The following is a 27,861-nucleotide window of genomic DNA, read 5'->3' on the forward strand; positions in this document are numbered from 1 at the left end:
CTAGCACAGCACAGCAACAGGCCCTTCAGCCCACAATGTCTGTGCTGAACACGATGCCAAATTAAAGTAATCCCTCATTTATTACGAGACAAAAAATGCTGGAGTAACTAAGTGGGTCAGGCTGCATATCTGGAGAACATGGATTGGTGACAATTTGGATCAGGACCCTTCTTCAGAATGATTCATAACCTGAACATCACCTGTCCATGTTGTCTACAGATGCCACTGACCTACTGAGTTACGCCAGCAGGTGTCACTGTTGTAACTGACCAGATTGAAGTCAAATACTATTCGTAATGGAGTAACATTGACATTTTGGTCATGTTATGACCCTGTGTATCTCTGTCAGATGAAGTTTAGTATTGTGTGCTGGAAATATATACATTACACATTCAGACATGGAAATGACCCCTGAATAAATAGGCACAAAGTGCTGGAGTAACCCAGTGTGTCAATGATCTGCAAAGATTGTACCTGACCCGCTGTGTTACTTCAGCACTTTGTGTCTTTTTACGTAAACCACTGTTTTGTCAGACACTTATGCTCGGTCCGCCAAGGCCTGCTGGATCCCCTAGTTGCTAACCATTTTAATTCCCCTTCCCATTCTCATACTGACCTTTCTGTCCTGGGCCTCCTCCATTGCCAGAGTTAGGCCACATGTAAACTTGAGGAACTGCACCTCATATTCCGCTTGGGTAGTTTACAATCCAATGGTATGAACACTGAATTCTCTGATTTCAGGTAGCTAACATTAGCAATTCCCACCCACTTTTCCTCTCCGCCCCCCCCTTCTCCCCCCCCCTCCCCATCCTCCTTATTCCCCATTTGGATTTGCACCCATTTCTCCCCTCCGCTTCGACCCATATTCCTTCCTCTGGTTTCACAATTTGCACCTCTTCTACCTTTATCTGCCACTTTTTGTCTCGTCTTCTTGGCCTTTGTTCAACCATCTACCTAAAAATAATCACCCCTCACCTGCATCCACCTATCACTCACCAGGCTTTGTCCTGCCCTACCTCTCTTCCAGCTTTCTTTGCCCCGCCCCCACCCCGCCATTATTCATCTGAAGGAGGGTCCCAACCCAAAATGTTACCTAACCATGTTCTCCAGAGCTGCTACCTGACCTGCTGAGTTACTCCATTAGTTTGCGTTTGTTTCTGTAAACCAGCATCTGCAGTTCCTTGTATGCCTTCAGTAATAATATGTTTACATGGATCCACTTCACTCTGGATTATTTAAGGTTATTGTCTGTAAACTGGTCGCCCCCATTTAACGAATGTCCGATTTATGTATTGTCCGTACATACAAGCAAGTGTTTGGGAGACCATTGGGATGGATTTTAGTTTAGTTTAGAGATACAGCGCGGAAACTGGCCCTTTGGCCCACCGAGTCCACGCCGACCAGCGATCACCCCGTACACTAACACTGCCCTACACACACTAGGGACAATTTATAATTTTGCCAAAGCCAATTAGCTGATAAATCTGTACATCTTTGGAGTGTGGGAGGAAACCTGAAATCCTGGAGAAAACCCACGCAGGTCACGGGGAGATCGTACAAACTCCATACAGACAGGACCCATAGTCAGGATCGAACCCAGGTCCCCGGTGCTGTAAGGCAGCAACTCTACCGCTGTGTAACCGGATTTGCCGGCTGTTGCGGGACTGCTGGCATCTCCTGCTGCCGCGGGCACGCAGTCTGAGGCCATATTTCCCACTCACAAACTATTCGGGTTACGAGCAATTCACAGGAACCTGGGTGACCTGTACAATGTCAAGTCATGTATATTGAAGGGAATGGTTTTTGCTCTGTGAGCCTGCATTGATTTAATGGGCTGAATGGCCTCCTATTGAGTAATGATATTTGGAATAATTTTAGGATAAGTCTCACAGAAAATGTCCTCCTAGTTTAATTAATAAATACATCAGATGAAACAATGGAAGAGGATTCTCAACTTGTGTTCTCAAATATTAAATGTCTCCACTGGGCAGTATTGGGAAATAATAATGTGCCCATACCTCCAGAAAGCGGAGACATCGTACAAGTTTCATTCTTGTTATTCCTCTTCAATAACGTCAACAGTGAAAGGAGGTCCCATTACTTGGTGTCGAAGATGACACTCAAATAGTCCGGCCATACACATTTGTAAAATAGACTGGCAAGTAAATAGATTCACAGCGTGGAAACAGGCCCTTCAGTCCAACTTGCCCATACCGACCAACATGCCCCTTCTACACTAGTCTTCCCTGCCTGCTCTTGGCCCATAGCCCTCTGGAACTATCTTACCCATATACCTGTCGAAAAGTCTCTTAAACGTTGCCACAACTACCTCCTCTGGCAACTCGTTCCATACACCCACCAGCTTTTGTGTAAAAAAAAACTCAGGTGCCCCTCAGGTTCTTATTAAATCTTTCCCCTCACTTTAAAATAATTGGAGGACCATTATTTCTCAATGTGCATTATGGACTTTAAGAGAAGAAAGATAAGGGAGAAGATTGAGAATCATAATTCTTAGATTTCTGCTCAGCATGCAGTGTTTTGTGTTGCTGTTTCAATGAGGTCAGTAGTTTTCATTACAATCACTTAAACACACTAAAACTCCTTTAGTCTCTGAATTTTCTGCATCTTCAATGGAAGGAAGATATTGAGGCACAATCTGGAAATTACTTGTCAAATTGTCATGGTCCGTAGCCAATAAAGGAATCAGGTATCATTGGTGCTATACTGTACATACACACTCTCCCATCTGCTGGTCAAGCATTTGGTCTCAGAACCACGAGGCATGACATTCAAGTTATTTAGAAATCAGTGTTTCGGTTGATTATTGTCACGTGTACTGAGGTACAGTGAAAAGCTTTGTTTTGTATGCTGTCCAACCAGGGCCGATCATACTATAATAAATACAATCAAGCTAAACTCAAGTACAATAGGCAGGGCATAGGGGAAGATACAGAGTGCAGAATATACTTCTCAGCATTGTAGCGCAACACACAGACAAAGTCCAATGTCTGCAAGGGGTAGAGGTGAATTGGACAGTACCCTCGCTGAGGGAAGGACCATTCAAGAGCATGATTACAGAGGGGAAGACGCTGTTCCCGTGTCTGGTGGTGCGCGCTTTCAAGCTTCTGTATCTTCTGTCCAACAGAGGCAGGGAAAAGAAGTTTCTGTACTTTTTGCCAGAGAGAAGAAGGAATGACCAGGGAGGGATGTCCTTCATTATATTGGCTGTTTTTCCGAGGCAACATGACATGTAAATGGAGTTGTTGGTGGGTCTACTGTGGATAGGGTGAGCAGCTTTAAATACCTGGGAGTCCACATCAAAGAGGGTCTGACATGGACAACACACATTGCCACACTGGTGGGTAAGGCAAAGCAGCGCCTTTGCCACCTCAGACAGCTGAGGAGATTCAGAGTGTCTCTGAGGATCCTTCAATGCTTCTACTCTGGGGCTGTAGAGAGCATCCTGTCCGGCAACATTACAGTCTGGTTTGGGAACAGCTCTGCCCAGGACAGGAAGGTCCTGCAGAGAGTAGTGCATTCGGCAGAACGCACCATGGGAACTACACTGGTCCCCCTGCAGGACCTATACATCAGGAGGTGCAGATCCAGAGCAAGCAAGATTATGAAGAACCCCTGCCACCCCAGCAACGGACTGTTCCAGATGCTACGGTCAGGCAAACAGAGAGGATGAGATGGAGTTTCTTCCCACAGGCCATCAGAAACTGTTAACTATTATAACTCCAGGGACTAAATTTTCTTTTCTGTATTAATTTTAATTTATATGCTGTAATTGTAACTTTATTTTGCACAATCCGCAAGCATTGCCACTTTCATTTCACTGCACATCGTGTATGTGTATGTGACAAATAAACTTGACTTGACTTGAGTCAGGTCTGTGTGAGAGACAGGGCCACATCTACAAATCTCTGCAATGTCTTGCGGTCTTGAGCAGAGCTGTTCCCAAACCAAGCTGCGAAGCAACCCAACAGCATGCTTTCTCTGATGCATCTGTAGAAGTTTGTAAGAGACAATGGGGACATGCAGAATTTCCCCAGTCTCCTCAGGAAGTAGGGGCATTGGTGTGCATTCATGGCTGTGGTATTAATGTTGTTGATTCTTAGTAATTATGTGATGGCTTTATCTGGTGTTCTCAAACACTAAGACACCAACACATGATTATTAATGATTGACATTACCTCATGCCGATAATCATACATCATAGAACAGCAAAGCACAAGAACAGGACCTTTGACAACAATGTCCGAACATGATGCCAAGACCATCACTTATCTGCCAGCACATAACCCATATCCCTCCGTTCCCTGCATATCCATGTGCCCATCCAAAGGTCTTTTAAATGCCACAAACATATCTCTTCAATGCCCACTCCCAGCAGCACACTCCAGCCAGTGTAAACTAACTTGCCCTCACGTCTCCTTTAAACTTTGCCCCCTTCACCGTTACTTTTTAATCAGTAATAAATTAAATCAATATTCAATACAAATGATGCTCCATCCGTCCACATAGCCTCCTGTAGTTAGGAGGTTTGATTTCAAGTGCACCATCAGTAGCTCAGAGATACCTTGTGGGAGAAGCTAGGTAGAGTTTGTACAATAGGGAATAAAAATAGTGAAGGCAGAGCAGAGTTGACATGAACATTGGGATCTCCTGGCACCAGGCTCACATCCAGGGGGGCTATTGTAAGGTCATAAGATCATGTGTTTAGTTTTGTTTATTGTCATGTGTATTACAGTATTACAGTGATAGGGGCAGAATTCGGCCATTTGACCCATCAAGCCTGCTCCGCCATTCAATCATGGCTGATCCATCCTTCTAACCCTATTCCCCTGCTTTCTCCCCATAATCCCTGACATCCGTACTAATCAGGCATCTATCTATCTCTGCCTTAAAAATATCCATTGATGGCCTCCACAGCCTTCTGTGGCAAACAATTCCACAGATTCACCACCCTCTGACTAGAAAAAAATCCTCCTCATCTTCCCAAAGGAAAGTCCTTTTAATGTGAGGCTATGACCTCTGGTCCTAGACTCTCCCACTAGTGGAAACATCCTCTCCACATCCACTCGATCCAAGCCGCTCACTATTCGGTAAATTATAATGAGGTCCCCCCTCATCCTTCTAAACCCCAGCGAGTACAGGCCCAGTGCCGTCAAACGCTCATCATTCACACAGCCTGCAATCTCCTCCCCTTTGCCAAACAGCAGGTTTTATTTCCAGCCAGTTGATACAACAGTACGGAATGGGAGATGTTTGTTTCTCCAGTTTATGTTTATTCCTACATTATGTTTATTCCACAAGGCTTCTGTATTCTTCCCAAGCCAATCACATCTACCTTTTTAATTGTTTGAGAGATGCACCTTGGAAAGAGACCCTTTGGCCCATCGAGTGCACATCAACCATCGATCACCTTTTCACATTAGTTCTGTTATTCCACTTTCTCATCCGTTCCCTAAACATTAGGAATAATTTTTACAGAGGCCAATTTACCTACAATTAAATCAGGGCGGCACGGTGGTGCAGTGGTAGAGTAGCTGCCTTCCAGCACCAGAGACCTGGGACTCAGGTTCGATCCTAACTACGGGTGCTGTCTGTAAGGAGTTTGTATGTTCTCCCTGAGACCTGTGTGGGTTTTCCCTGAGATCTTCGGTTTCCTCCCACACTCCAAAGATGTACAGGGTTGTAGGTTAATTGGCTTGGTATAAATGTAAATTATCCCCACTGTTCCTAATTTGAGGAAGGACATTCTTGCTATTGAGGGAGTGCAGCGTAGGTTCACCAGGTTAATTCCCGGGATGGCGGGACTGTCATATGATGAAAGACTGGGTCGACAGGGCTTACAGTCACTGGAATTTAGAAGGATGAGAGGGGATCTTATTGAAACATATAAGATTATTAAGGGATTGGACACACTAGATGCAGGAAACATGTTCCCGATGTTGGGAGGGGTCCAGAACCAGGGGCCACAGTTTAAGAATAGGGTAGGCCCTTTAGAACTGAGATGAGGAAAAACTTTTTCACACAGAGAGATGTGAATTTGTGGAATTCTCTGCCTCAGAAGGCAGTGGAGGCCGATTCACTGGATGCATCCAAAAGAGAGTTAGTGAGAGCTCTTAGAGCTAGCGGAATCAAGGGATATGGGGAGAAGGCAGGAACGGGGTCCTGATTGTGGATGATCAGCCATGATCACATTGAATGGCTCGCAGGGCCGAATGGCCTACTCCTGTACCTATTGTCTATGTATCCATGTATCTATGTGTGTAGGATAGTGTCAGTGTGCGGGGATCGCTGGTCAGTGTGGATTCGGTGGGCCGAAGGGCCTCTTTCCACGCTGTATCTCTAAACTAAACTACAAACCCGCACGCCCTTGTGATGTGGGAGAAAACCAGAGAAAATAGACTCTACTTTATTCCTTCTACTGAAGTGCAAGACTACATACACAATATTCCATCTGCCACTTCTCTTCCCACTCTTCCAACCTGTCCAAGTCCTCCCTTTTTTCTCTGCACTACCTGCCCCTCCACCTATCTTTGTACCACCCACAAACTTGGCCACAAACCCATCAATTCCATCTTGTATCAATATTCAACGTGACAAGTAGCTGCCCCAACACCAACCCTTGCGGAACCCTAGTTTTCTGGCAGCCAGCCAGAAAATGCACACTTTATTCCCACTCAATCAGACACCTGCTTCAATCTATGTCCTGCCTTCCCAAATGAGCACACATTAAACCAGCCAATAATTAACTCTCTCCCTTTCTCCAACCGATTTTTTTTAATTGATTTTTTTCAACAAGATGGCTGCTCTCCCACTCTCTCCTCGACTTTTGAAGGTAGAAATATCGATCGTCCAGAGATCTACAAGTCCGTAGATATTTCAAGATGGCACGCAGGTAGATATCATTGGTAGGAAGGTTTATGGATACTGCCTTTTATTAGTAGGGGCATCAAGCACAGAAGTAGGAATGTAAGGCCCCATCCGTATAAATTCCTTGTCAGACCTCAGCTGGAGTACTGCGTGCAGTTCTGGTCACTGCCACAGGGAAGGTGTGATCTCTCTGGAGAAGGTGCAGAGAAGATTCACTGGAATGGTGCCTGGGAGGAAGCAGTTTGCATGAGGAGAGACCGGAGATTCTGGGTCTGTTCACCCTGGAGTGTCGATGATTACGAGAGGGCATGACTGAAGTATTAAAGTTATGAGGAGTATCGGTCGAGCAGATGACGGCAAACGTTTCCGCAGATCAGGGATAAATATAACTAGAGGAGGCAGGTTTAAGGTAAGGGGATTTAGAGGGGATGTTGCACCCAGAGAGTGTGGGTATTAGGAATGCACTGCCAGAAAGAGTGGCAAAAGCTGGTCGCTGACAGCATTTGAGAAATGTCTAGATCAGCACCTAAATCTCTGCTGAGAAGACAATGGATGAAATGCTGGGAGATGGGATGAACACAGACGTGTGTCTGGTAGTTAACATGAATGAGTTGTTGGGTTATGGGGAGAAGGCAAGAGAATAGGGTTAAGAGGGAAAGATAGATCAGCCATGATTGAATGGCAGAGTAAACTTGATAGGCCGAATGGCCTATTCTAATGATGTAGGTGGCCTTCTGATCCAGATATTCCAGGAATGTATGTGAGGCCAGGGAGATGGCATCAACTGTGGAACTATTGTGGTGCAGGCAAACTGCAGTGGGTCAAGGCTGCTTGGTAGGCTGGAGTTAATGTGTACCATGTTGATTCCAATGATTCCAACGATTACTCTACCAGCAGTGCTGAGCATTACTGAAGTAAAAACCGTCATGGAGTCATGCAACATGGAAACAGGCCCTTTGGTCCAACTCGTCCATGCTGACCAAGATGCCCCACCTACACTCGTCCCATTTACCTGCGATTAGCCCATATCCCTCTAAACCTTTCCAATCCATCCTTGTGTTAAACATGGAGCAGATCTTTAGGATACCTATTAGGCTGACCTCACCCAGCTACAGTCAGCACATCTACATTTATTATAAGAAGATAACTGCAGATACTGGTACAAATCGGAGGTATTTATTCACAAAATGCTGAAGTAACTCAGCAGGTCAGGCAGCATCTCGGGAGAGAAGGAATGGGTGACGTTTCGGGTCGAGACCCTTCTTCAGACTGAAGAAGGGTCTCGACCCGAAACGTCACCCATTCCTTCTATCCCGAGATGCTGCCTGACCTGCTGAGTTACTCCAGCATTTTGTGAACAGCTACATTTATTACGCATTGTTTCACGTGTAGGTGGGATGCTTATGATTCCTCTTGTTGATGCAGTGTTGCCAGATCCTGGTGGTCAATGGTGCTGATTTGGCCGTTTGTGACAATGATGGCTACACAGCGGCCGACCTGGCCGACTACAATGGACACGCTCAATGCACCAAGTACCTGAAGACAGTCGAGAGCATGGTAAGAGAATCAGTAATGGGCTGCACATTTATGAAGGAGTTCCTGTCATTAATGCCACAAGTGGGTTCTTTGTTTTTGTTTAGTTTAGTTTAGAGATGCAGCGCGGAAACAGGCCCTTCGGCCCACTGAGTCCGCGCTGCCCAGCGATCCCCGCACACTAACACTATCCTATGCACACTAGGGACAATTTACATTTATACCAAGCCAATTAACTGACAAACCTGTACATCTTTGGAATGTGGGAGGAAACAGAAGATCTCGGGGAAAACCCACATAGGTCACAGGGAGAACGTACAAACTCCGTACAGACAGCACCCGTAGTCAGGATGGAACCCAGGCACTGTAAGGTAGTTGCTCTACCACTGCACTGCACCCTGACACACTATCCCCATAGACGGTGATTTTCTGATGTAAGTTCATAAATTACAGGAGCAGAATTAGGCCATTCGGCCCATCAAGTCTACTCTGCCATTCAATCATAGCTGATCTATTGTTCCATCTCAACCCCATTCTCCTGCCTTCTCCCCATAACCCCTGACACCCGTACTAATCAAGAATCTGTCAATCTCCACCTTAAAAATATCCAATGACTTGGCCTCCACAGGCCACTGTGGCAATTAATTCCACGGATTCACCACTCTGACTAAAGAAATTCCTCCTCATCTCCTTTCTGAAGGTATGCCCTTTTATTTTGAGATTATGCCCTTTTGGTCCTAGACTCGCCCACGAATGGAAACATGCTCTTCACATCCACACTATTCAGGCCTTTCACCATTCGTTACGATTCAATGAGGTCCCCTGTGTAGCCCACCTGAAGTGTGATATTCAGAATTATACGTTGTCTTCCAGGTGTGGCACAACCTGTAACAATAGATTCTCTTTGCTTTTCCACTTTAGGCTCCATGTTTTAGCAGAAATTAATTGTTTAGGTCTCATATTGTACTGCCAAAATTTTGTTATTTTTTACGCTCAGAATTTATCTAATGCTTAGTCCCCATGATATTTTATTGGCTTTTCACACTGTAACAATTCACTAACTCACTGAGGCATTTCACACACTGGGGCAGTTCACTAACACACACTGGGGCAGTTCACTAACACACACTGGGGCAGTTCACTAACTCACACTGGGCTAGTGCTAATCCAACTCTACTTCATCACCCCATATTCCACACATTATATGTCACTTTCAGACTGTGGGTAATTTACAGTGGCTAATTAACGTGCAAACTCCACGCAGACAGCATCCTGAGGTCAGGATTGAACCCTTGGTCGCTGGAGCTGTGAGGCAGCTGTGCCACGGTGGGCTTGGGTGATGGCACTCTGGTGCTTGGGCGTGTGGCAGTCTGCTCCATGGTTCAGGGTGTGGGGTCCGTTGGGAGCAGGTTTTGATGGGATCTGTGACCAGCCACACTCGGAAGATGAGGCGTGTAGAGTTGATCCGTGCCGTGGGAGGAGCAACCGGCTGGGAACTGACGGGAGAAACATGGACCTTTAAGCTAGCGGTACGCCAACTGTAGGGTTGCCAACTGTCTCGAATTGGACCGGGACAAGTATATTGGGCTAAATTGCTTTGTTTTGTACGGGACCGCCCTTGTCCCGTATTAGGCTCGGGGGGTGCTGTAGGCTCGGATAGTGTAGGCCCGGACACAGTAGGCCCAGACACAGTAGGCCCGGATACTGTAGGCCCGGACACAGGGGGTAGGGTACTGACATGGATAGAAAATTGGTTGACAGACAGAAAGCAAAGAGTGGGGATAAATGGGTCCCTTTCGGGAATGGCAGGCAGTGACCAGTGGGGTACCGCAAGGTTCGGTGCTGGGACCCCAGCTATTTACGATATACATTAATGACTTAGATGAAGGGATTAAAAGTACCATTAGCAAATTTGCAGATGATACTATGCTGGGGGGTAGTGTGAATTGTGAGGAAGATGCAATAAGGCTGCAGGGTGACTTGGACAGGTTGTGTGAGTGGGCGGATACATGGCAGATGCAGTTTAATGTAGATAAGTGTGAGGTTATTCACTTTGGAAGTAAGAATAGAAAGGCAGATTATTATCTGAATGGTGTCAAGTTAGGAAGAGGGGATGTTCAATGAGATCTGGGTGTCCTAGTGCATCAGTCTCTGAAAGGAAGCATGCAGGTACAGCAGGCAGTGAAGAAAGCCAATGGAATGTTGGCCTTCATAACAAGAGGAGTTGAGTATAGGAGCAAAGAGGTCCTTCTACAGTTGTACCGGGCCCTGGTGAGACCGCACCTGGAGTAATGTGTGCAGTTTTGGTCTCCAAATTTGAGGAAGGATATTCTTGCTATTGAGGGCGTGCAGTGTAGGTTTACTAGGTTAATTCCCGGAATGGCGGGACTGTCGTATGTTGAAAGGCTGGAGCAATTAGGCTTGTATACACTGGAATTTAGAAGGATGAGGGGGGATCTTATTGAAACATATAAGATAATTAGGGGATTGGACACATTAGAGGCAGGAAACATGTTCCCAATGTTGGGGGAGTCCAGAACAAGGGGCCACAGTTTAAGAATAAGGGGTAGGCCATTTATAAACCCGTCCTTTATAAACTCCACTGGCTCCCCATCCCCCAGAGAATCCAGTACAAAATCTTCCTCATAACCTACAAAGCCCTCCATAACCTGGCCCCATCCTACCTGACCGACCTCCTCCACAGGCACACTCCCACCTGCACCCTCCGCTCTGCTGCTGCCAATCTCCTATCCCCCCACATCCGGACCAAACTCAGATCCTGGGGGGACAGGGCTTTCTCCATCGCTGCTCCCACCCTATGGAACTCACTACCCCAAACCGTTAGAGACTCCTCCACACTCACCACATTCAAAACATCGCTGAAGTCTCACCTGTTCAGTACTGCCTTCAACCACTGAAGGTCACCTCACCTTCTGTCTCCTTTCTCTGTTCGTTTATTTATTTACTTATTTATCTATTTATTCATTTCCCTATGTTCTCTAAATCTCTGTAAAGCGTCTTTGAGTATATGAAAAGCACTATATAAATAAAATACATTATTATTATTATTATTTAGAACGGAGATGAGGAAGAACTTTTTCAGTCAGAGAGTGGTGAAGGTGTGGAATTCTCTGCCTCAGAAGGCAGTGGAGGCCAGTTCGTTGGATGCTTTCAAGAGAGAGCTGGATAGACCTCTTAAGGATAGCGGAGTGAGGGGGTATGGGGAGAGGCAGGAAAGGGGTACTGATTGAGAGTGATCAGCCATGATCGCATTGAATGGCGGTGCTGGCTCGAAGGGCTGAATGGCCTACTCCTGCACCTATTGTCTTATTGTCTATTGTCTATTGACACAGTAGGCCCGGATACTGTAGGCCCGGACACAGTAGGCCCGGACACTGTAGGCCCGGACACTGTAGGCCCGGACACAGTAGGCCCTGACACAGTAGGCCTGGACACAGTAGGCCCGGATACTGTAGGCCCAGACACTGTAGGTCCGGGGGGCGCTGTAAGCCCGGACACTGTAGGCCCGGACACTGTAGGCCCGGACACTGTAGGCCCGGATACAGTAGGCCCGGATACTGTAGGCCCGGACACTGTAGGTCCGGGGGGCGCTGTAGGCCCGGACACTGTAGGCCCGGACACTGTAGGCCCGGATACAGTAGGCCCGGACACTGTAGGTCCGGGGGGCGCCTAACGGAGGTTGCCTGGCAACCCGCCTCCCGGTCAGGGCGGCCGCCATTGGTGGAGCGGGAGCACGTGGCCGCTGGCTGTGTGAGGTCACATGGGGCGCGGGGCGGTGACGTCACCTTTTGTCCCTTATTTGGGAGTGAGAATGTTGGCAACCCAAGGTACGCGGGAGCCGTGTTAACGCCAGCCTCTGTCTTCTTTCAGAGTGTGGAGCACCGGGTGCTGTCCCGAGACCCTTCCACCGACCTCGAGCACAAGCTGCCGGATTCGGGAGTGTCATCGCCCAACACTACCCTCTCCTCCCAGCAGCAGACCACCACCATCGAGCTGGCCTCGCCCGCCAGCACCATCTCCAACTACGACTCCTACCACTCCAGTCAGTCCAGCACGAGGGAGAAGACCAGCAGTCCCCCGGCTCAGGGCCAGAGCCCGGGTCAAGGTGGTGCTCAGCAAAGTGTGGCGGGGGCCTGAGCTCCAGGGAGAGGCCACACAGGCCAGCACCTCATCCCTGGCAGTACAGGGGGAGGTGTAGTCTTATAGTGGTGTACAAAACCATGAGAAATAGATGTGGTTTCATTTAGAGATCCAGCACAGAAACAAGCCCTTCAGCCCACCGAGTCCAGCCCAAATAACGATCACATACACCACCACTACTCTACACACTAAGGTACAAACGTGAGTGGTTTCACCACACGAAAGGAAAGTTGTAAGAAAAAAACTGCAGATGCTGGTTAAAATCGAAGGTAGACACAAAATGCTGGAATAACTCAGCTGGTCAGGCAGCATCTCCGGAGAGAAGGAATGGGTGACGTTTCAGGTCGGACAGGTACATGGATTGGGAAAGGTTTAGATGGATATGGGCCAAACTGCGGGCAGGTGGAACCAGCACAGATTGGGCACCTTGGTCGGTATGGGCAAGTTGGGCCGAAGGACCTATTAAGGTGCTGTTTGAGTCTCTTAGTCTAAGACTCTGGGGTGGACCTCAAGATCGCTGGAAGAAGGGGGCATGGTTTCAGAATTGAAGTTGGGGAGGGGTGTCAGCTGTTTCACAGGCAGTTGTGGAAGAACTTCCATCACTGAGGTTGGTGAATCTTTGGAATCCTCTACTGCAGGGAGCTGTTGAGGCCTGGCCATTGGACATTTTCTAGGCCATGGTGGGCAATTTTGGACGATGGAGGGGACAAGGGTTTTGGGGACCAGGCAGGAAAATGGAGTTGAGGCTAAGATCAGATGAGCCATTGAATGTCAGGGGGGCTTGAGAAGCCCAATGCACATGGGCTGAAGGGGCCGGTTCTGATTAGGTTTAGATTTATTATTGTCATGCGTACTGAGGTACATTAAGAAGCCTTGTTTTTCATGCTATTCAATCAGATCAGACAATACTATGCATATATACAATCAGTTCAAACTCAAGTACAATAGATAGAGCAGAGAGGAAGATACAGAGTGCAGAATGTAGTTCTCAGCATTGTAGCGCATCAGTTCCAGAGACAAAGTTCAATGGGGCAGAGGTGAATCAGACAGGACCCTAGTTTGTGGAAGCAATGCTGTACGACTCTGCCTCGATCCCTTTTTCTTATCATCGGAAGATGCTCTTTAGCTACATGGGAGGAAGAAAAGTTGGTCTTTCTCCAGAAAATACTGAAGGCCGGGTGTTGTAGAGGTAGGGTTGCCAACTGTCCTGTATTAGCCGGGACATCCCGTATTTTGGGCTAAATTGGTTTGTCCCGTATGGGACCACCCTTGTCCCGTATTAGGCTTGGGGAGTGCTGTAGGCCCGGACGCTGTAGGTTCAGACGCTGTAGGCCCAGACGCTGTAGGCCCGGATGCTGTAGGTCCAGACAGTGTAGGCCGAGAGGTTGCATAGCAACCTGCCTCCTGGCCCGGGCGGCCGCCATTGGTGAAGCGGGAACATGTGGCCGCTGGCTGGGTGAGGTCACGTGGGGTGCAGGGTGGTGACGTCACCTTGTCCCTTATTTGGGAGTGAGATAGTTGGCACCCCTATGTGGAGGTGTTGAGTATCATCATATCATATCATATATCTACAGCCGGAAACAGGCCTTTTCGGCCCTCCAAGTCCGTGCCGCCCAGTGATCCCCGTACATTAACACTATCCTACACCCACTAGGGACAATTTTTACATTTACCCAGCCAATTAACCTACATACCTGTACGTCTTTGGAGTGTGGGAGGAAACCGAAGATCTCGGAGAAAACCCACGCAGGTCACGGGGAGAACGTACAAACTCCTTACAGTGTCTCAAACAGGCTTGACAGAGTAACAGTGGGGAAACTACATCACAAAGGAGAAGGAACTGATAGTGTTGGCTTAATACTGAGATACAGTGAAAGCTTTGTGTTGTGTGTTATCCAGGTAGATCACATCATACATGAGTGCAGACATATAGAAACATAGAAACATAGAATCATGCATAAGTACAACAGACAGTGCAAAAGAGAAAATAAACAGAGAGCTGAATACAGTTACAGAGAAAGTGCAGATATTGGTGTTGCGACCAGAGTTGACTTGGGAAAACTTACTGCTTTGTGCTGTTGTGATACAGTGTGGAAACAGACCCGTCAAGTCCACACCAACCATTCACACTAGTTCCATGTTGTTCTACCTTGCATTCACTCCCTGTACATTAGGGGCAATTTACAGAGGCCAATTAACCTATATGTTCTTGAGATGTGGGAGGAAACCGGATCACCTGGAGGAGACCCACGTGGTCACAGGGAAATGTGCAAACTCCACAAGCGCCCGAGTTTAGGATCGAACGCAGGTCTCTGGTGCCATGTGGCAGCAGCCCTGCCAGATGTGCCAGCTGTGCCACTGTGCCAGCTGTGCCACTGTGCCGCCACTATACTGAAGTACAAGAAAAGAAACACTGTTAAAGTTATTGGAACATTGCCCTGCAGTGCCACGACTATAGAGATAATCTCAATTTAATGTTCCCACCATGGTTAGTGACTATCCCAGACCTGCAGAATGGCTCCGCGGGTTAGTTGGTGAGGCTCTGCTTCCATCTAGTGGTGGAGCAAAAGATTACAAGCTCAATCGTTCTGAGAATGCAAAAATACAAGGAACTGCAGGTGCTGGTTTCAAAAAAGCCAAAGTGCTGGAGTAACTCAGCGGGTTGGGTAGCATCTCTGAAGAACATGGATAAGCGACGTTTTTGTTCAGGACCCTTGTGCAGACTGATAACCCACTGAGTTAATCCAGCACTTTGAGTTATTTTGTGTGAACTCTTCCATTATAGATGAGGCTCTCACTAGGGTCTCTTCTACATCCCGCAGCTCCGCTCTTGCTCCCCCTCCCCCCACTCGCAACAAGGACAGAATCCCCCTCGTTCTCACCTTCCACCCCACCAGCCAGCGGATCCAACAAATCATCCGCCAACATTTCCGTCACCTACAACGGGACCCCACCACTGGCCATATCTTCCAATCCCCTCCCCTCTCTGCGTTCCGCAGAGACCATTCCCTCCGTAACTCCCTGGTCCACTCGTCCCTTCCTACCCAAACCACCCCATCCCCGGCCATTTCCCCTGCAACTGCACGAGATGCAACACCTGTCCCTTTACCTCCCCCCTCAAATCCATCCAAGGACCCAAACAGTCTTTCCAGGTGAGACAAAGGTTCACCTGCACCTCCTCCAACCTCATCTATTGCATCCGCTGCTCTAGATGTCAACTTATTTATATCGGCGAAACCAAGCGCAGGCTTCGCTCAACACCTGCGCTAGGTCCGCATTGACCAAACTGATCTCCCGGTGGCCGAGCACTTCAACTCCCCCTCCCATTCCCAGTCTGACCTTTCTGTCATGGGCCTCCTCCAGTGCCATAGTGAGGCCCACCGGAAATTGGAGGAACAGCACCTCATATTTCGCCTGGGCAGTTTGCAGCCCAGCGGTATGAACATCGACTTCTCCAACTTTAGATAGTTCCTCTGTCCCTCCCTTCCCCTCCTCCTTCCCAGATCTCCCTCTATCTTCCTGTCTCCACCTATATCCTTCCTTTCTCCCGCCCCCCTGACATCAGTCTGAAGAAGGGTCTCGACCCGAAACGTTGCCCATTCCTTCTCTTCCGAGATGCTGCCTGACCTGCTGAATTACTCCAGCATTTTGTGAATAAATACCTTGTGTGAACTAGCATCTGCAGTTCCTTGTTTCTACATCTGTCCCTTGAAGTCTGTGTTGAACAGACTTCATGATTTTTTTTTTCTTTTAGAAACCTCCTTATCACCCGTTGAAATTAGTTTTATTGTCATGTGCCCAATGAAAAGCTCTATTTTGCTATCCAATCAGATCAGATAATTCTCTGCCTCAGAAGGCAGTGGAGGCCAATTCACTGGATGAATTTAAAAGAGAGTTAGATGGAGCTCTGGGGGCTACTAGAATCAAGGGATATGGGGAGAAGGTAGGCACGGGTTACTGATTGGAGGATCAGCCATTTATTCACAAAATGCTGGAGTAACTCAGCAGGTCAGGCAGCATCTCAGGAGAGAAGGAATGGGTGACGTTTCGGGTCAAGACCCTTCTTCAGACTGATCAGCCATGGTCACAATGAATGGCGGTGCTGACTCGAAGGGCCGAATGGCCTCCTCCTGCACCTATTTTCTATGTTTCTATAATACTATACTGTACATAAATACACTCAAGTCAAACTCACGTACAATAGGTCGAGCAAAGGGGTCAGACTGAAGAAGGGTCTCGACCCGAAACGTCGTCCATTCCTTCTCTCCTGAGATGCTGCCTGACCTGCTGAGTTACTCCAGCATTTTGTGAATAAATACCTTCGATTTGTACCAGCATCTGCAGTTATTTTCTTATACAACTTAATGATGGTCTCCTTGTCCACCAACATTGCCAGTCAGAGTGTCATAAACAGAAGGTGGTCGACAAAATGCTTTGCAGAGTTCCTCAGCTTGGTAACACAGTGACCGAAGTGGGGCACCAGTCTGTGTGCCGAGGAATGACTAGTAATGTTGCAATTTCTATGTCAATGATACTTTATTGTCATGCGTGCCTAGGTACAGTGAAAGACCTTGTTAATAAGCACACAATCTGGTAAAAACCACACAGCAGACCTCACCCGGGCAGCACACAAGTGTCTGGTGCCAACAAACTTACAAAGGTTCAACAAACATTCCTATCTACAGTCTGCAGGTCCCCCCATCATTGTTGGCACCACAACCCCACCCCCAACCCCACCAATACCCCACCCCCACCCCCACCCCCACCCACCATCCCCACCCCCACCCCCACCCCCACCCCCACGCACCATCCCCACCCCCACCCACCACCCCCACCCCCACCCCCACCAATACCCCACCACCCCCACCCCCACCCCCACCAATACCCCACCACCCCCACCCACACCCACCACCCCCACCCCCACCAATACCCCACCACCCCCACCCACACCCACCACCCCCACCCCATCACCCCCACCCCATCACCCCCACCCCATCACCCCCACCCCATCACCCCCACCCCCACCAATACCCCACCACCCCACCCACACCCACATCCACCACCCCCACCCCTACCCCCACCCCCACCAATACCCCACCACCCCCACCCCCACCCCCCACCCCCACCAATACCCCACCACCCCCACCCCCACCCACACCCACCACCGCCACCCCCACCCACCACCCCCACCCCCAACCCCACCTCCACCAATACCCCACCACCCCCACCCCTACCACTCCCACCCCCACCCGGCCACAGCGTCCCCTCTCGTTCTCAGTGTGCCCCCTGTCACGTTACTCGCGATGGTCCCCTCGCTCCCAGCAGTTGCTCGTGGGTCGATCCTCGGGCGGTACGGCACAGCAAAAGCAAAAAGCAGCAGATGATAAAAATGTGAGATGGGACAGAACAGAGCAGAAAGACCCAGCAGGCCAAGAAACATCTGTGCAGAAAGTTAACGTTCCATGTGGAAAATGTCAGTTCTGTTTCTCTCTCCACAGATGGTCTGCTGAGTTTTACTAGCATTTTTCTACTTCTCTCACTCGGTATTTGATAGGAGAGATTAACACACTGATCAGATAGTACGTTCCATCAGATTCCCCATGAAACCAATGCTTTGTGGCCTGTTTTTTCCTGCGTGCCCATGTTAGTCTCGGATCCTGATGAAACCTCCTTATTCCCAGGGCCGTCGGCGATCAGCGACATGGACACCTACATGGACATGTTGAACCCAGAGGTGAGGCCTCGGGAAAGCCAGGCGGCTGGACACAAGGTTCTTCCACCAGCTCCCACCTTCCCAGCGCCGATCCCACCAGCGACCTCCCAGCCTCCACCTCCTCCTCCCTGCTACCCGGCACCCAGTCCCCCGGCAGCAGCGCCCTCCGCAGATGTCTACGTGAGCACGAGGAGCAACCTGCGGCCCGTCGGCAACGAGGCGCCAAGGCAACCTGAGGTGAGGGCTGAGTCAACATGGCATCTCATGGTGGCCATGCACGAGATCTTGGTGAAACCACACTTGGTGCAGGCTCCGGCCTCCTTGCTGTAGGGTGGAGGACACTCAGCTGGAGTGGGTGCAGAAATGAGTTACAAGGGCAGGAGGATGTGGGCTGCAAGGTGAGGGTGGAGAGGCTGGGGTTGTTTCTCCTGGAGTGAAGGAAGCTGAAGGCTGACTTAGAAAACCGTGAAAGATACGATAAGGTGGATGGTCACCATCTCTTTCCCAGGGTAATGGAGTCTGAAGCTGGAGGGCTTAGGTTTATGGCGAGGGGAAAGATTTAAAGGGGCACGAGGGGCACGTTTTTCATGCAGAGGGTGGTGGGTAGATGCCAGAGGAAATGGTCAATAACAGGTACAATGGACAGGACAGGTTTAGAGGGGTACTTGAGGGGAGGGAGAGGGAGAGGGGGGGGAGAGGGAGAGGGGGGGGGGGGAGAGGGAGAGAGAGAGAGAGAGAGAGAGAGAGAGAGAGAGAGAGAGAGAGAGAGAGAGAGAGAGAGAGAGAGAGAGAGAGAGAGAGAGAGAGAAAGAGAAAGAAAGAGAAAGAGAAAGAGAGAAAGAGAAAGAGAGAGAGAAAAAAAAGAAAAAGAAAAAGAAATTGGGGAGAAGAGAGAGGGAGACAAACAGAGATAGAGGAATAGAGAGAGACGGATAGAGAGAGAGGGCAAACCTGTGACGTGGACGGTGGCAGGTACCAGACATTGAGAAAGGAGGGACTGTATATATCCAATATACAGTGGGCTCTTCAGAGTGTGTGAGAGGCAGAGAAAGGGCAGACTGTCAGAACCTTTCTCCCAGGCTGGAACTACACAATGCTAGAGGACAGAGTTTTAAAGAGAGATGGGCAAAGTTTAAAGGAGATGAGCAGAGCAGGTTTTTTTTACACAGAGTGGTGGGAGGCTGGAACGTGCTGCCAGGAGTTGTGGTGGAGGCAGATACGAGAGTGGGGTTTTGGATAGGTGCATGGATGTGCAGGGACTGTGGATTATGTGCAGGCAGATCACATTTAGTCTTGGCATCATGTGGCATTGTGGGCATATTCCTAATTGATGAGGATTTGAGTTTAGGAGCAGGGAGGTTCTGCTGCAGTTGTACAGGGCCTTGGTGAGACCACACCTGGAGTATTGCGTACAGTTTTGGTCTCCTAATCTGAGGAAAGACGTTCTTGCCTTAGAGGGAGTACAGAGAAGGTTCACCAGATTGATCCCTGGGATGGCAGGACTTTCATATGAAGAAAGACTGGATAGACTAGGCTTGTACTCGCTGGAATTTAGAAGACTGAGGGGGGATCTTATAGAAACATATAAAATTCTTAAGGGGTTGGAGAGGCTAGATGCGGGAAGATTGTTCCCGATGTTGGGGGAGTCCAGAACCAGGGGTCACAGTTTAAGGATAAGGGGGAAGTCTTTTAGGACCGAGATGAGAAAACATTTCTTCACACAGAGAGTGGTAAGTCTGTGGAATTCTCTGCCACAGAAGGTAGTTGAGGCCAGTTCACTAGCTATATTTAAGAGGGAGTTAGATGTGGCCCTTGTGGCTAAAGGGATCAGGGGGTATGGAGAGAAGGTTACTGAGCTGGATGATCAGCCATGATCATATTGAATGGCGGTGCAGGCTCGAAGGGCCGAATGGCCTACTCCTGCACCTATTTTCTATGTTTCTATGTTTCTATGAATTAATTGATGCTTTGTTGCCATGCGCACTTGGTACAGTGACATTCTTTGTTTTGCACACAACGCACAAGTCTACAAAGAGTCACCGAGTGTAGAGCGGGGACAAATTTACAAAAGTATTCAATATAGTTCCGATGGTCCCCCTTCCTTCTCTACCTTTTTCCGTCGGGTCCCTCTTTGTTCTCGGCGGCACATCCTCGGCACGCGTGTGTACTGTTCTGTGTTCCACGTAGCTGTGGTTAGAGACGACGATACTGAGCGAGATATTTATTCACAAAATGCTGGAGTAACTCAGCAGGTCAGGCAGCATCTCAGGAGAGACGTCTCGACCTGAAACGTCACCCATTCCTTCTCTCCTGAGATGCTGCCTGACCTGCTGAGTTACTCCAACATTTTGTGAATAAATACCTTCGATTTGTACCAGCATCTGCAGTTATTTTCTTACACTGAGCGAAATATTCATGGAATCGTAGCCGGAGCATGTGTTGATTAATCGCAGGCTTTGCTCAGTCGCTAGCCGGGCAATGCTGGAGCATGGAGGACAATGCAAGCTGTCATTGCATCAGCAGAAGCCACTTACTGGATGAGCAAGGGTAAACAGAGAGCAAGGTGCACTGACACTTGCCTGTTGCTATGTGATATTAAATGACATTGAGTGCAAGTGAACCGTGATGGGCTGCAGCCTGATCGTTATTACAACTGGTACCGGAACCAGAACCTGATAGCAGAGCAGAAAGCCATTTGGCCCATTCTGCCAATCCTAGCCCGTTGAAAGAAAGTCGAGTGTTTTAAGTCCCAGATAGAACAATGAAAATTCTTACTTGCTGCAGCACAACAGAATATGTAAACACAGTAAACGATGATAAACGAGAGAGAGAAAACAAGCTCAGTGTGTGCAGATATACACATATTCACAAATACACATGTATACGAGCACTGTTGTCCAATTCCTGTGTTCTTTCCCACGGCTCTTTGTCATTTTATTTCCCATTGTAAGTGCACATGCAATGAACGTTACACCTAAAGCACCCTCTCAGGTAGCAGCTGATAACGCAAGGTCAGATACGAGGTACATTCGGATCAATGCTATTTTAATGCTGGTGCTAATAAGCTTATTTTAAATCCTTTCCAACAGTGGATAAAGTAACAACAGTGCATTAAAGGTTTAGAGCTGTGTGCGTACTGCAATCTCCATTGTGCTGGAGATTTGTTCCTTGCAAACTCTTTCAGTGGTCCGCATGACGTTCTGTGACTTGCATAAATACACAACAAACTCAACCTGTTTGATAGATTGGAGGATACAGCATGGAAACAGGCCCTTCAGCCCCCCGAGTCCATGCTGACCATCGATCACCCCCTACACTAGCATTATCCTACACATGAGGGACAATTTACAATTTTACCAACGCCAATTAACCTACAGACCTGTACATCTTTGGAGTGTGGGAGGAAACCGGAGCTTGCAGGCCACGGGGGAGAACGTACAAACCCTGTACAGACAGTATCCGCACTCGAACCCGGGTCTCTGGTGCTGTAAGGCAGCAACTCTACCGCTGCGCCACCGTGCCGCCCCTTGGGTGGCACCTTGTCTTTGGGGCTTCTGTGAAAGGAGGTTCTGTCTGTGCCTGTTGGGCCCTGCACTCTTTGTCACACACAGGCAGGGCTAGGCTGGGGTTCAGTCTTGGAAAAGTGGGCCTGACTCTGGATGGAGGTGACACCCACCCTGCTCCCTCTGGAAGGTCACAAAACCTCCCTCTGCCACCTCCTCTACTGGTCTGAAGAAGGGTCTCGACCCGAAACGTCACCCATTCCTTCTCTCCTGAGATGCTGCCTGACCTGCTGAGTTACTCCAGCATTTTGTGAAATAAATATCTTCGATTTGTACCAGCGTCTGCAGTTATTTTCTTACACATCCTCTACTTGTAGCCTCGTTGGTCATTAATTGGTGATTGAATTAGGTGGATGACTTTAGACTTTAGTGATATAATGTGGAAACAGGCCCTTCGGCCACCGAGTCCGCACTGACCAGCCTTCTCTGTACACTAGCACTATCCTATGCACTTGGAACAATTTACAATTTCCTCCAAAGCCAATTAACAATAGACAATAGACAATAGACAATCGGTGCAGGAGGAGGCCATTCGGCCCTTCGAGCCAGCACCGCCATTCAATGTGATCATGGCTGATCATTCTCAATCAGTACTCCGTTCCTGCCTTCTCCCCATACCCCCTGACTCCGCTATCCTTAAGAGCTCTATCCAGATCTCTCTTGAATGCATTCAGAGAATTGGCCTCCACTGCCTTCTGAGGCAGAGAATTCCACAGATTCACAACTCTGACTGAAAAGGTTTTTCCTCATCTCAGTTCTAAATGGCCTACCCCTTATTCTTAAACTGTGGCCCCTTGTTCTGGACTCCCCCAACATTGGGAACATGTTTCCTGCCTCTAACGTGTCCAACCCCTTAATAATCTTATACGTTTCGATAAGATCTCCTCTCATCCTTCTAAATTCCAGTGTATACAAGCCTAGTCGCTCCAGTCTTTTAACCTACAAACTGCATGTATTGGCCTGTTTCTGTGCTATAAACTGTGTAATTTTACCAATTTATACATTGAACCCTTTGCGATTTTTCTTTTTACCTGCTTCACTAATTTGGCAACCTTTATACTCTGGTATACAATGGAATTGAGAAGGATGAGAGGGGATGAGAGGGGATCTTATTGAAACATATAAGATTATTAAGGGATTGGTCACACTAGAGGCAGGAAACATGTTCCCGATGTTGGGGGAGTCCAGAACCAGGGGCCACAGTTTAAGAATAAGGGGTAGGCCATTTAGAATGGAGATGAGGAAAAACTTTTTCACTCAGAGAGTTGTGAATATGTGGAACTCTCTGCCTCAGAAGGCAGTGGAGGCCAATTCCCTGGATGCTTTCAAGAGAGAGTTAGATAGAGCTCTTAATAATAGCGGAGTCAAGGGATATGGGGAGAAGGCAGGAACGTGGTACTGATTGTGGATGATCAGCCATGATCACGGTGAATGGCGGTGCTGGCTCCTATTGTCTATTGTCTATTGTTTATTTTATCTGCAAGGTCTGGCACTTACATTTGGACGGCTATAGGGATAGAAAAGTTTTAGTGGGATAAGGGCCAAATGTGGCAAATGGGACTAGCGAAGATGGGGCATCTTGGTCAGCATGGACGAGTTGGGCCGAAGGGCCTGTATTCGTGCTGTGTGACTCTATGATTCTACACTTGAGTCTTGCAGCACCACCCCATGTTTTCCCATTCTTTTTATTTGATACTGCTCGTGAGTCACGGGATTTGGCGAATGGCTTTGGGAAGGTGAACATGCCTGGGAGATACAATTTAGTGCTCCTGTCCGACAGCTCCAGTGATCCTGGTTCAATCCTGACTTCCCGCACTGTCTGGGTGGGTGTGGACGTCCACTCCATAATTGCAAGGGTCTCTCTTGGTGCCTCACTCTCCTTCCATGTCCACTGTTCGGTTAGTTACCCCCAGTACCCCTGACTGATGGGAGGACCAGGGCCATGTTAAAGGATACTCAGTTACAGGGAAAGCATATGGACCTCACAACGCCAGGGACCTAACTACGATCCTGGCCTCGGGGTGCTGTCTGCACGGACTTTGTACGTTCTCCCCGTGACCCGCGTGGGTTTTCTCCGGGTGCTCCAGTATCCTCCCACACTGCAAAGACGTACAGCTTTGTAGGTTGATTGGCTAGGTTTAATTGTAAATTGTCCCTAGTGTGTGCAGGGTAGTGTTAGTGTGCAGGGATCGCTAGTCGGCTGTTTCCGCCCTGTATCTCTAAACTAAAACTAAACGCGGAACGGGATTGGGATTGTTTCTTTCAGATCGAAATAGATGGATCTGCATCATGTAGAGGAAGATGAGATCGGTTTAGCTTGGCATCATGTTCAGCATAAACATTGTGGCCCAAAGCGCCAGATCCTGTCCTTCTCTCCAGAGATGCTGCCTGTCCCGCTGAGTTACTCCAGCTTTTTGTGCCTATCTTCGGTTTAAACCAGCATCTGCAGTTCCTTCCTGCACATCCTGTCCTGCACTGTTCAATGATCTATGCTTTGTGAGCCAGCATGGACATAGCGGGCAGAATGGCATCCTTCTCTGCCTGAAGGAAGTATGGAAACAGAGGAGCAGATTCAGGGAGCTGTGCTGTTTATCCTTAGTCCCGTTGTGGTCAGACTTAACCAGATATGCTGTTTTTTTGCAAATAAACTAATTATAAAAGCAGCGATCACAAATGCATTTTGCAGTTGAATGTTTTTGTCAAACTTTTCAGCCTTGATTAAACTTATTAGGTGTTGAGCGAAGCATGGTGGCTTGTTGTGTGAGAGTACAATTACCCACTCTCTGATTGCTGCTATTTAGTTCATCGGGAGCCCTGAAGAACCTGTCCAATTAGGCAACATCTACTCTAATGAGCTTCAAACTGGTGCTGAAGACCCTGTTAAAGTAACAAAATAATTAATTTCTCTTTAATAACCACCCTGGGAACGTGACTGTTTGTTGCATTTATCGCTGAGGAAAGGATATTTTGAGCTTGTTTTTTGGTTTGCACGTTCTCCCTGTGACCTTGTGGGTTTCCACTGGATGCTCCGGTTTCCTCCCACATCCCAAAGATGTGCAGGTTTGTAGGTAAATTGGCCCTCTGTAAATTGCCCCCTATTGTGCGAGGAGTGGATGAGAAAGTGGGAAAACATTGAACTGGTGTGAACGGGTGATTGATAGTCGGTGTGGACCCGATGGCTTGAAGGACCTGTTTCCGTGCTGCGTCTGCAAGCTAAACTGAAAGTGAACATGCTGGAAATGCTCAGCAGGTCAGGCAGCATCTGTGGAATGAGGCTCAGAGTTAAGGTTTCAGGTCAAAAACCTTCTGTGAAGTAACAGGTTAGAATGTTCCCCGAGCAATATTCCAAGGAAATGCACCACCCTCCTGTGCAGTGGTAAAGTCGCTGCCTTACAGCGCCAGAGACCCGGGTTCGATCCTGACTACGGGTGCTTGTCTGTACGTTCTCCCCCATGACCTGCGCAGGTTTTCTCCGAGAATCTCGGTTTCCTCCCACACGCCAAAGGCGTACACGTTTGTAGGTTAATTGGCTTGGTATAAATGTGAAAATTGTCCCAAGTGTGTGTAGGGTAGTGTTATTGTGCTGGGATCGCTGGTCGGTGCGGACTCGGTGGGCTGAAGGGACTTTCCTCGCTGTATCTCCAATGACCGATTTCAATCTGTGCAGTTAGACACAAAGTGCTGGAGTAACTCAGTGGGTCAGACAGCATCTCTGGAGAAAATGAATAGGTGACGTTTTGGGTCGGGACCCTTCTTCAGACTGAAAATAGAGGTGCGGTGGGTGGGGGGATAAATCGTTAAACCCCACCCCCTCCTTCCATTCACCCCTACTTTCCATCTGAAGAAGGGTCTGACCCAAAAGTCACCTATTCTTTTTCTCCAGAGATGCTGCCTGTCCGCTGAGTTACTCCAGCATTTTGTGTCTATCTTCGGTTTAAACCAACATCTCCAGTTCCGTCCTACACATCCGGTCTATGCAGAGTTTGGTTGCTACATTTTCTCAGTTACAATAGTGAGTGCAGGTAAGGAAAGTGTGTGGCTTTCAAGTGGCGTCTAATTGCATGTTCTTGTTAAAAATGAGAGCAAAGAAAATCTGGTTAGTGAGAAGCGATGAGTTTTGTTCAAATCCTTTTCTTCACAAACACTCCACTTGATTAAAAATCCACTTGGAAACAATGTTTGGTCAGATTAGCCTTCGGTTAATTATCTGTGTTTTGTGTGGCTTTGCGTTTCATTTGCGATTTTGATCGTGGCCCCAGTGTGTTGCCAACCCATTAAAAATTGAAGCTCCCCTCTGCAAGTATTTGGTGACAATTCATTATTCGGGGGAAAAGGATACTCTTAAATTGGGTCATTAGAGAAGAAAGCTGTGCAGAGTTGGAGGCAAAACAAAGTCAGAGAGCGGGAGTGATTACTGAGGGGGAATAAAAGAGGAAAATCAATTGCATGTGGCTTTTTAAAATGGTATTAAACCTGTAAAACAGCAACTCCTCACAACAGCCCTGCATTCCATGCCACGCAAACCTCAAAGCAGACATGGGTAGGTGGGGGTTGCGGTACAAGGGAGGGGAGGTAGCATAGTTTAGAATATAGAACATGAAACAGTGCAGCATTAGAACGGGCCCTTCGGCCCACAATGGCTGTGCCGAACATGATGCCAGGACCAACACTCATCTACCTGCGTATGATCCATGTACCTCCACTCCCTGCATTTCCATGTGCCCATCCAAAAGTCTCTAAAATGCCCCGATCGTGTGTAAAAGGGGGGCAAAGACAGTGGGCAGAGTCCCCACACTTACACCTCACAAGGTTGTGGGATCAAAACCCCTGAGACAGGTGCAGGAAGACTGAGGAGGATGGATATTTAAGTGGCCGACTGTCCTGTAGTGCTGTGCTCTCTCTGATGAGACGTTCGACCAAATGCCCATCCCTTGCTTTCCCCTGTTTCATCCATCCATCCCCGTCCAAGTTCTCCTACTAATTCCTCCTGATTAATTTTACTGTTTGCGTGCCTCATTGTCACCTTCCCCTCATCCAATAATGAACCATTGTACATTTCCCTGATCAGAATCTGCTTTGATCTGTTCTGTTCACACCTTACATGTTCTTTGTACCTCTCCACATCTGAAGGAGGGTCTCGACCCGAAACGTCACCCATTCCTTCTCTCCAGAGACGCTGCCTGACCCGCTGAGTTACTCCAGCATTTTATGTCTATCTTCGGGGGAAACCAGCATCTGCAGTTCTTTCCCACACGCCCCATCCATTCTGTCCCTTTCTGCACGGTGGCGCAGCAGTAGAGTTGCTGCCTTACAGCGAATGCAGCGCCGGAGACTCAGGTTCGATCCCGACTACGGGCGCTGTCTGTACGGAGTTTGTACGTTCTCCCCGTGACCTGCGTGGGTTTTCTCCGAGATCTTCGGTTTCCTCCCACACTCCAAAGACGTACAGGTATGTAGGTTAATTGGCTGGGTAAAATGTAAAAATTGTCCCTAGTGGGTGTAGGATAGTGTTAATGTGCAGGGATCGCTGGGCGGCGCGGACCCGGTGGGCCAAAGGGCCTGTTTCCGCGCTGTATCTCTAAATCTAAAAATCTAAAATCTGTCAGGTTGACATATACAATCCTTGTGAAATTGTTTCAGTGAGGAGCAGTGGCATCATCTCCATTTTCCTTTAGCCAACAACTTTATAACAATGACATTGTTATTTACTTGGAGATAGCAGTGCACAGGTTGACTGGCGTATTGCCAGCACTTCCCAGTATTTAAAAATGTTAATGTATTTCATCAGCTAAAGCAAACTTTGAAAGGGATAGAAACATAGAAAATAGGTGCAGGAGGAGGCCATTTGGCCCTTCGAGCCAGCACTGCCATTCATTGCGATCATGGCTGATCATCTACAATCAGTAACCTGTGCCTGCCTTCTCCCCATACCCCTTGATTCCGCTAGCCCCTGGAGCTCTATCTAACTCTCTTTTAAATTCATCCAGTGAATTGACCTCCATTGCC

General features: G+C 48.2%; 1 protein-coding gene across 1 annotated transcript in view; it reads left to right on the forward strand.

Annotated features, from left to right (window-relative positions):
* The window catches only part of espn (espin), a 182,887-nt gene that overhangs the window by 66,054 nt on the left and 88,972 nt on the right, over nucleotides 1-27,861 (forward strand). The window contains exons 5-7 of the mRNA XM_078425730.1: nucleotides 8,311-8,442; nucleotides 12,310-12,544; nucleotides 18,261-18,529. Of these exons, the coding sequence (XP_078281856.1) occupies nucleotides 8,311-8,442; nucleotides 12,310-12,544; nucleotides 18,261-18,529 (636 nt within the window). The remainder of the gene's footprint in view (nucleotides 1-8,310; nucleotides 8,443-12,309; nucleotides 12,545-18,260; nucleotides 18,530-27,861) is intronic.

Source organism: Rhinoraja longicauda, chromosome 30 (assembly GCF_053455715.1).
Source record: "Rhinoraja longicauda isolate Sanriku21f chromosome 30, sRhiLon1.1, whole genome shotgun sequence".
Taxonomy (NCBI): domain Eukaryota; kingdom Metazoa; phylum Chordata; class Chondrichthyes; order Rajiformes; family Arhynchobatidae; genus Rhinoraja; species Rhinoraja longicauda.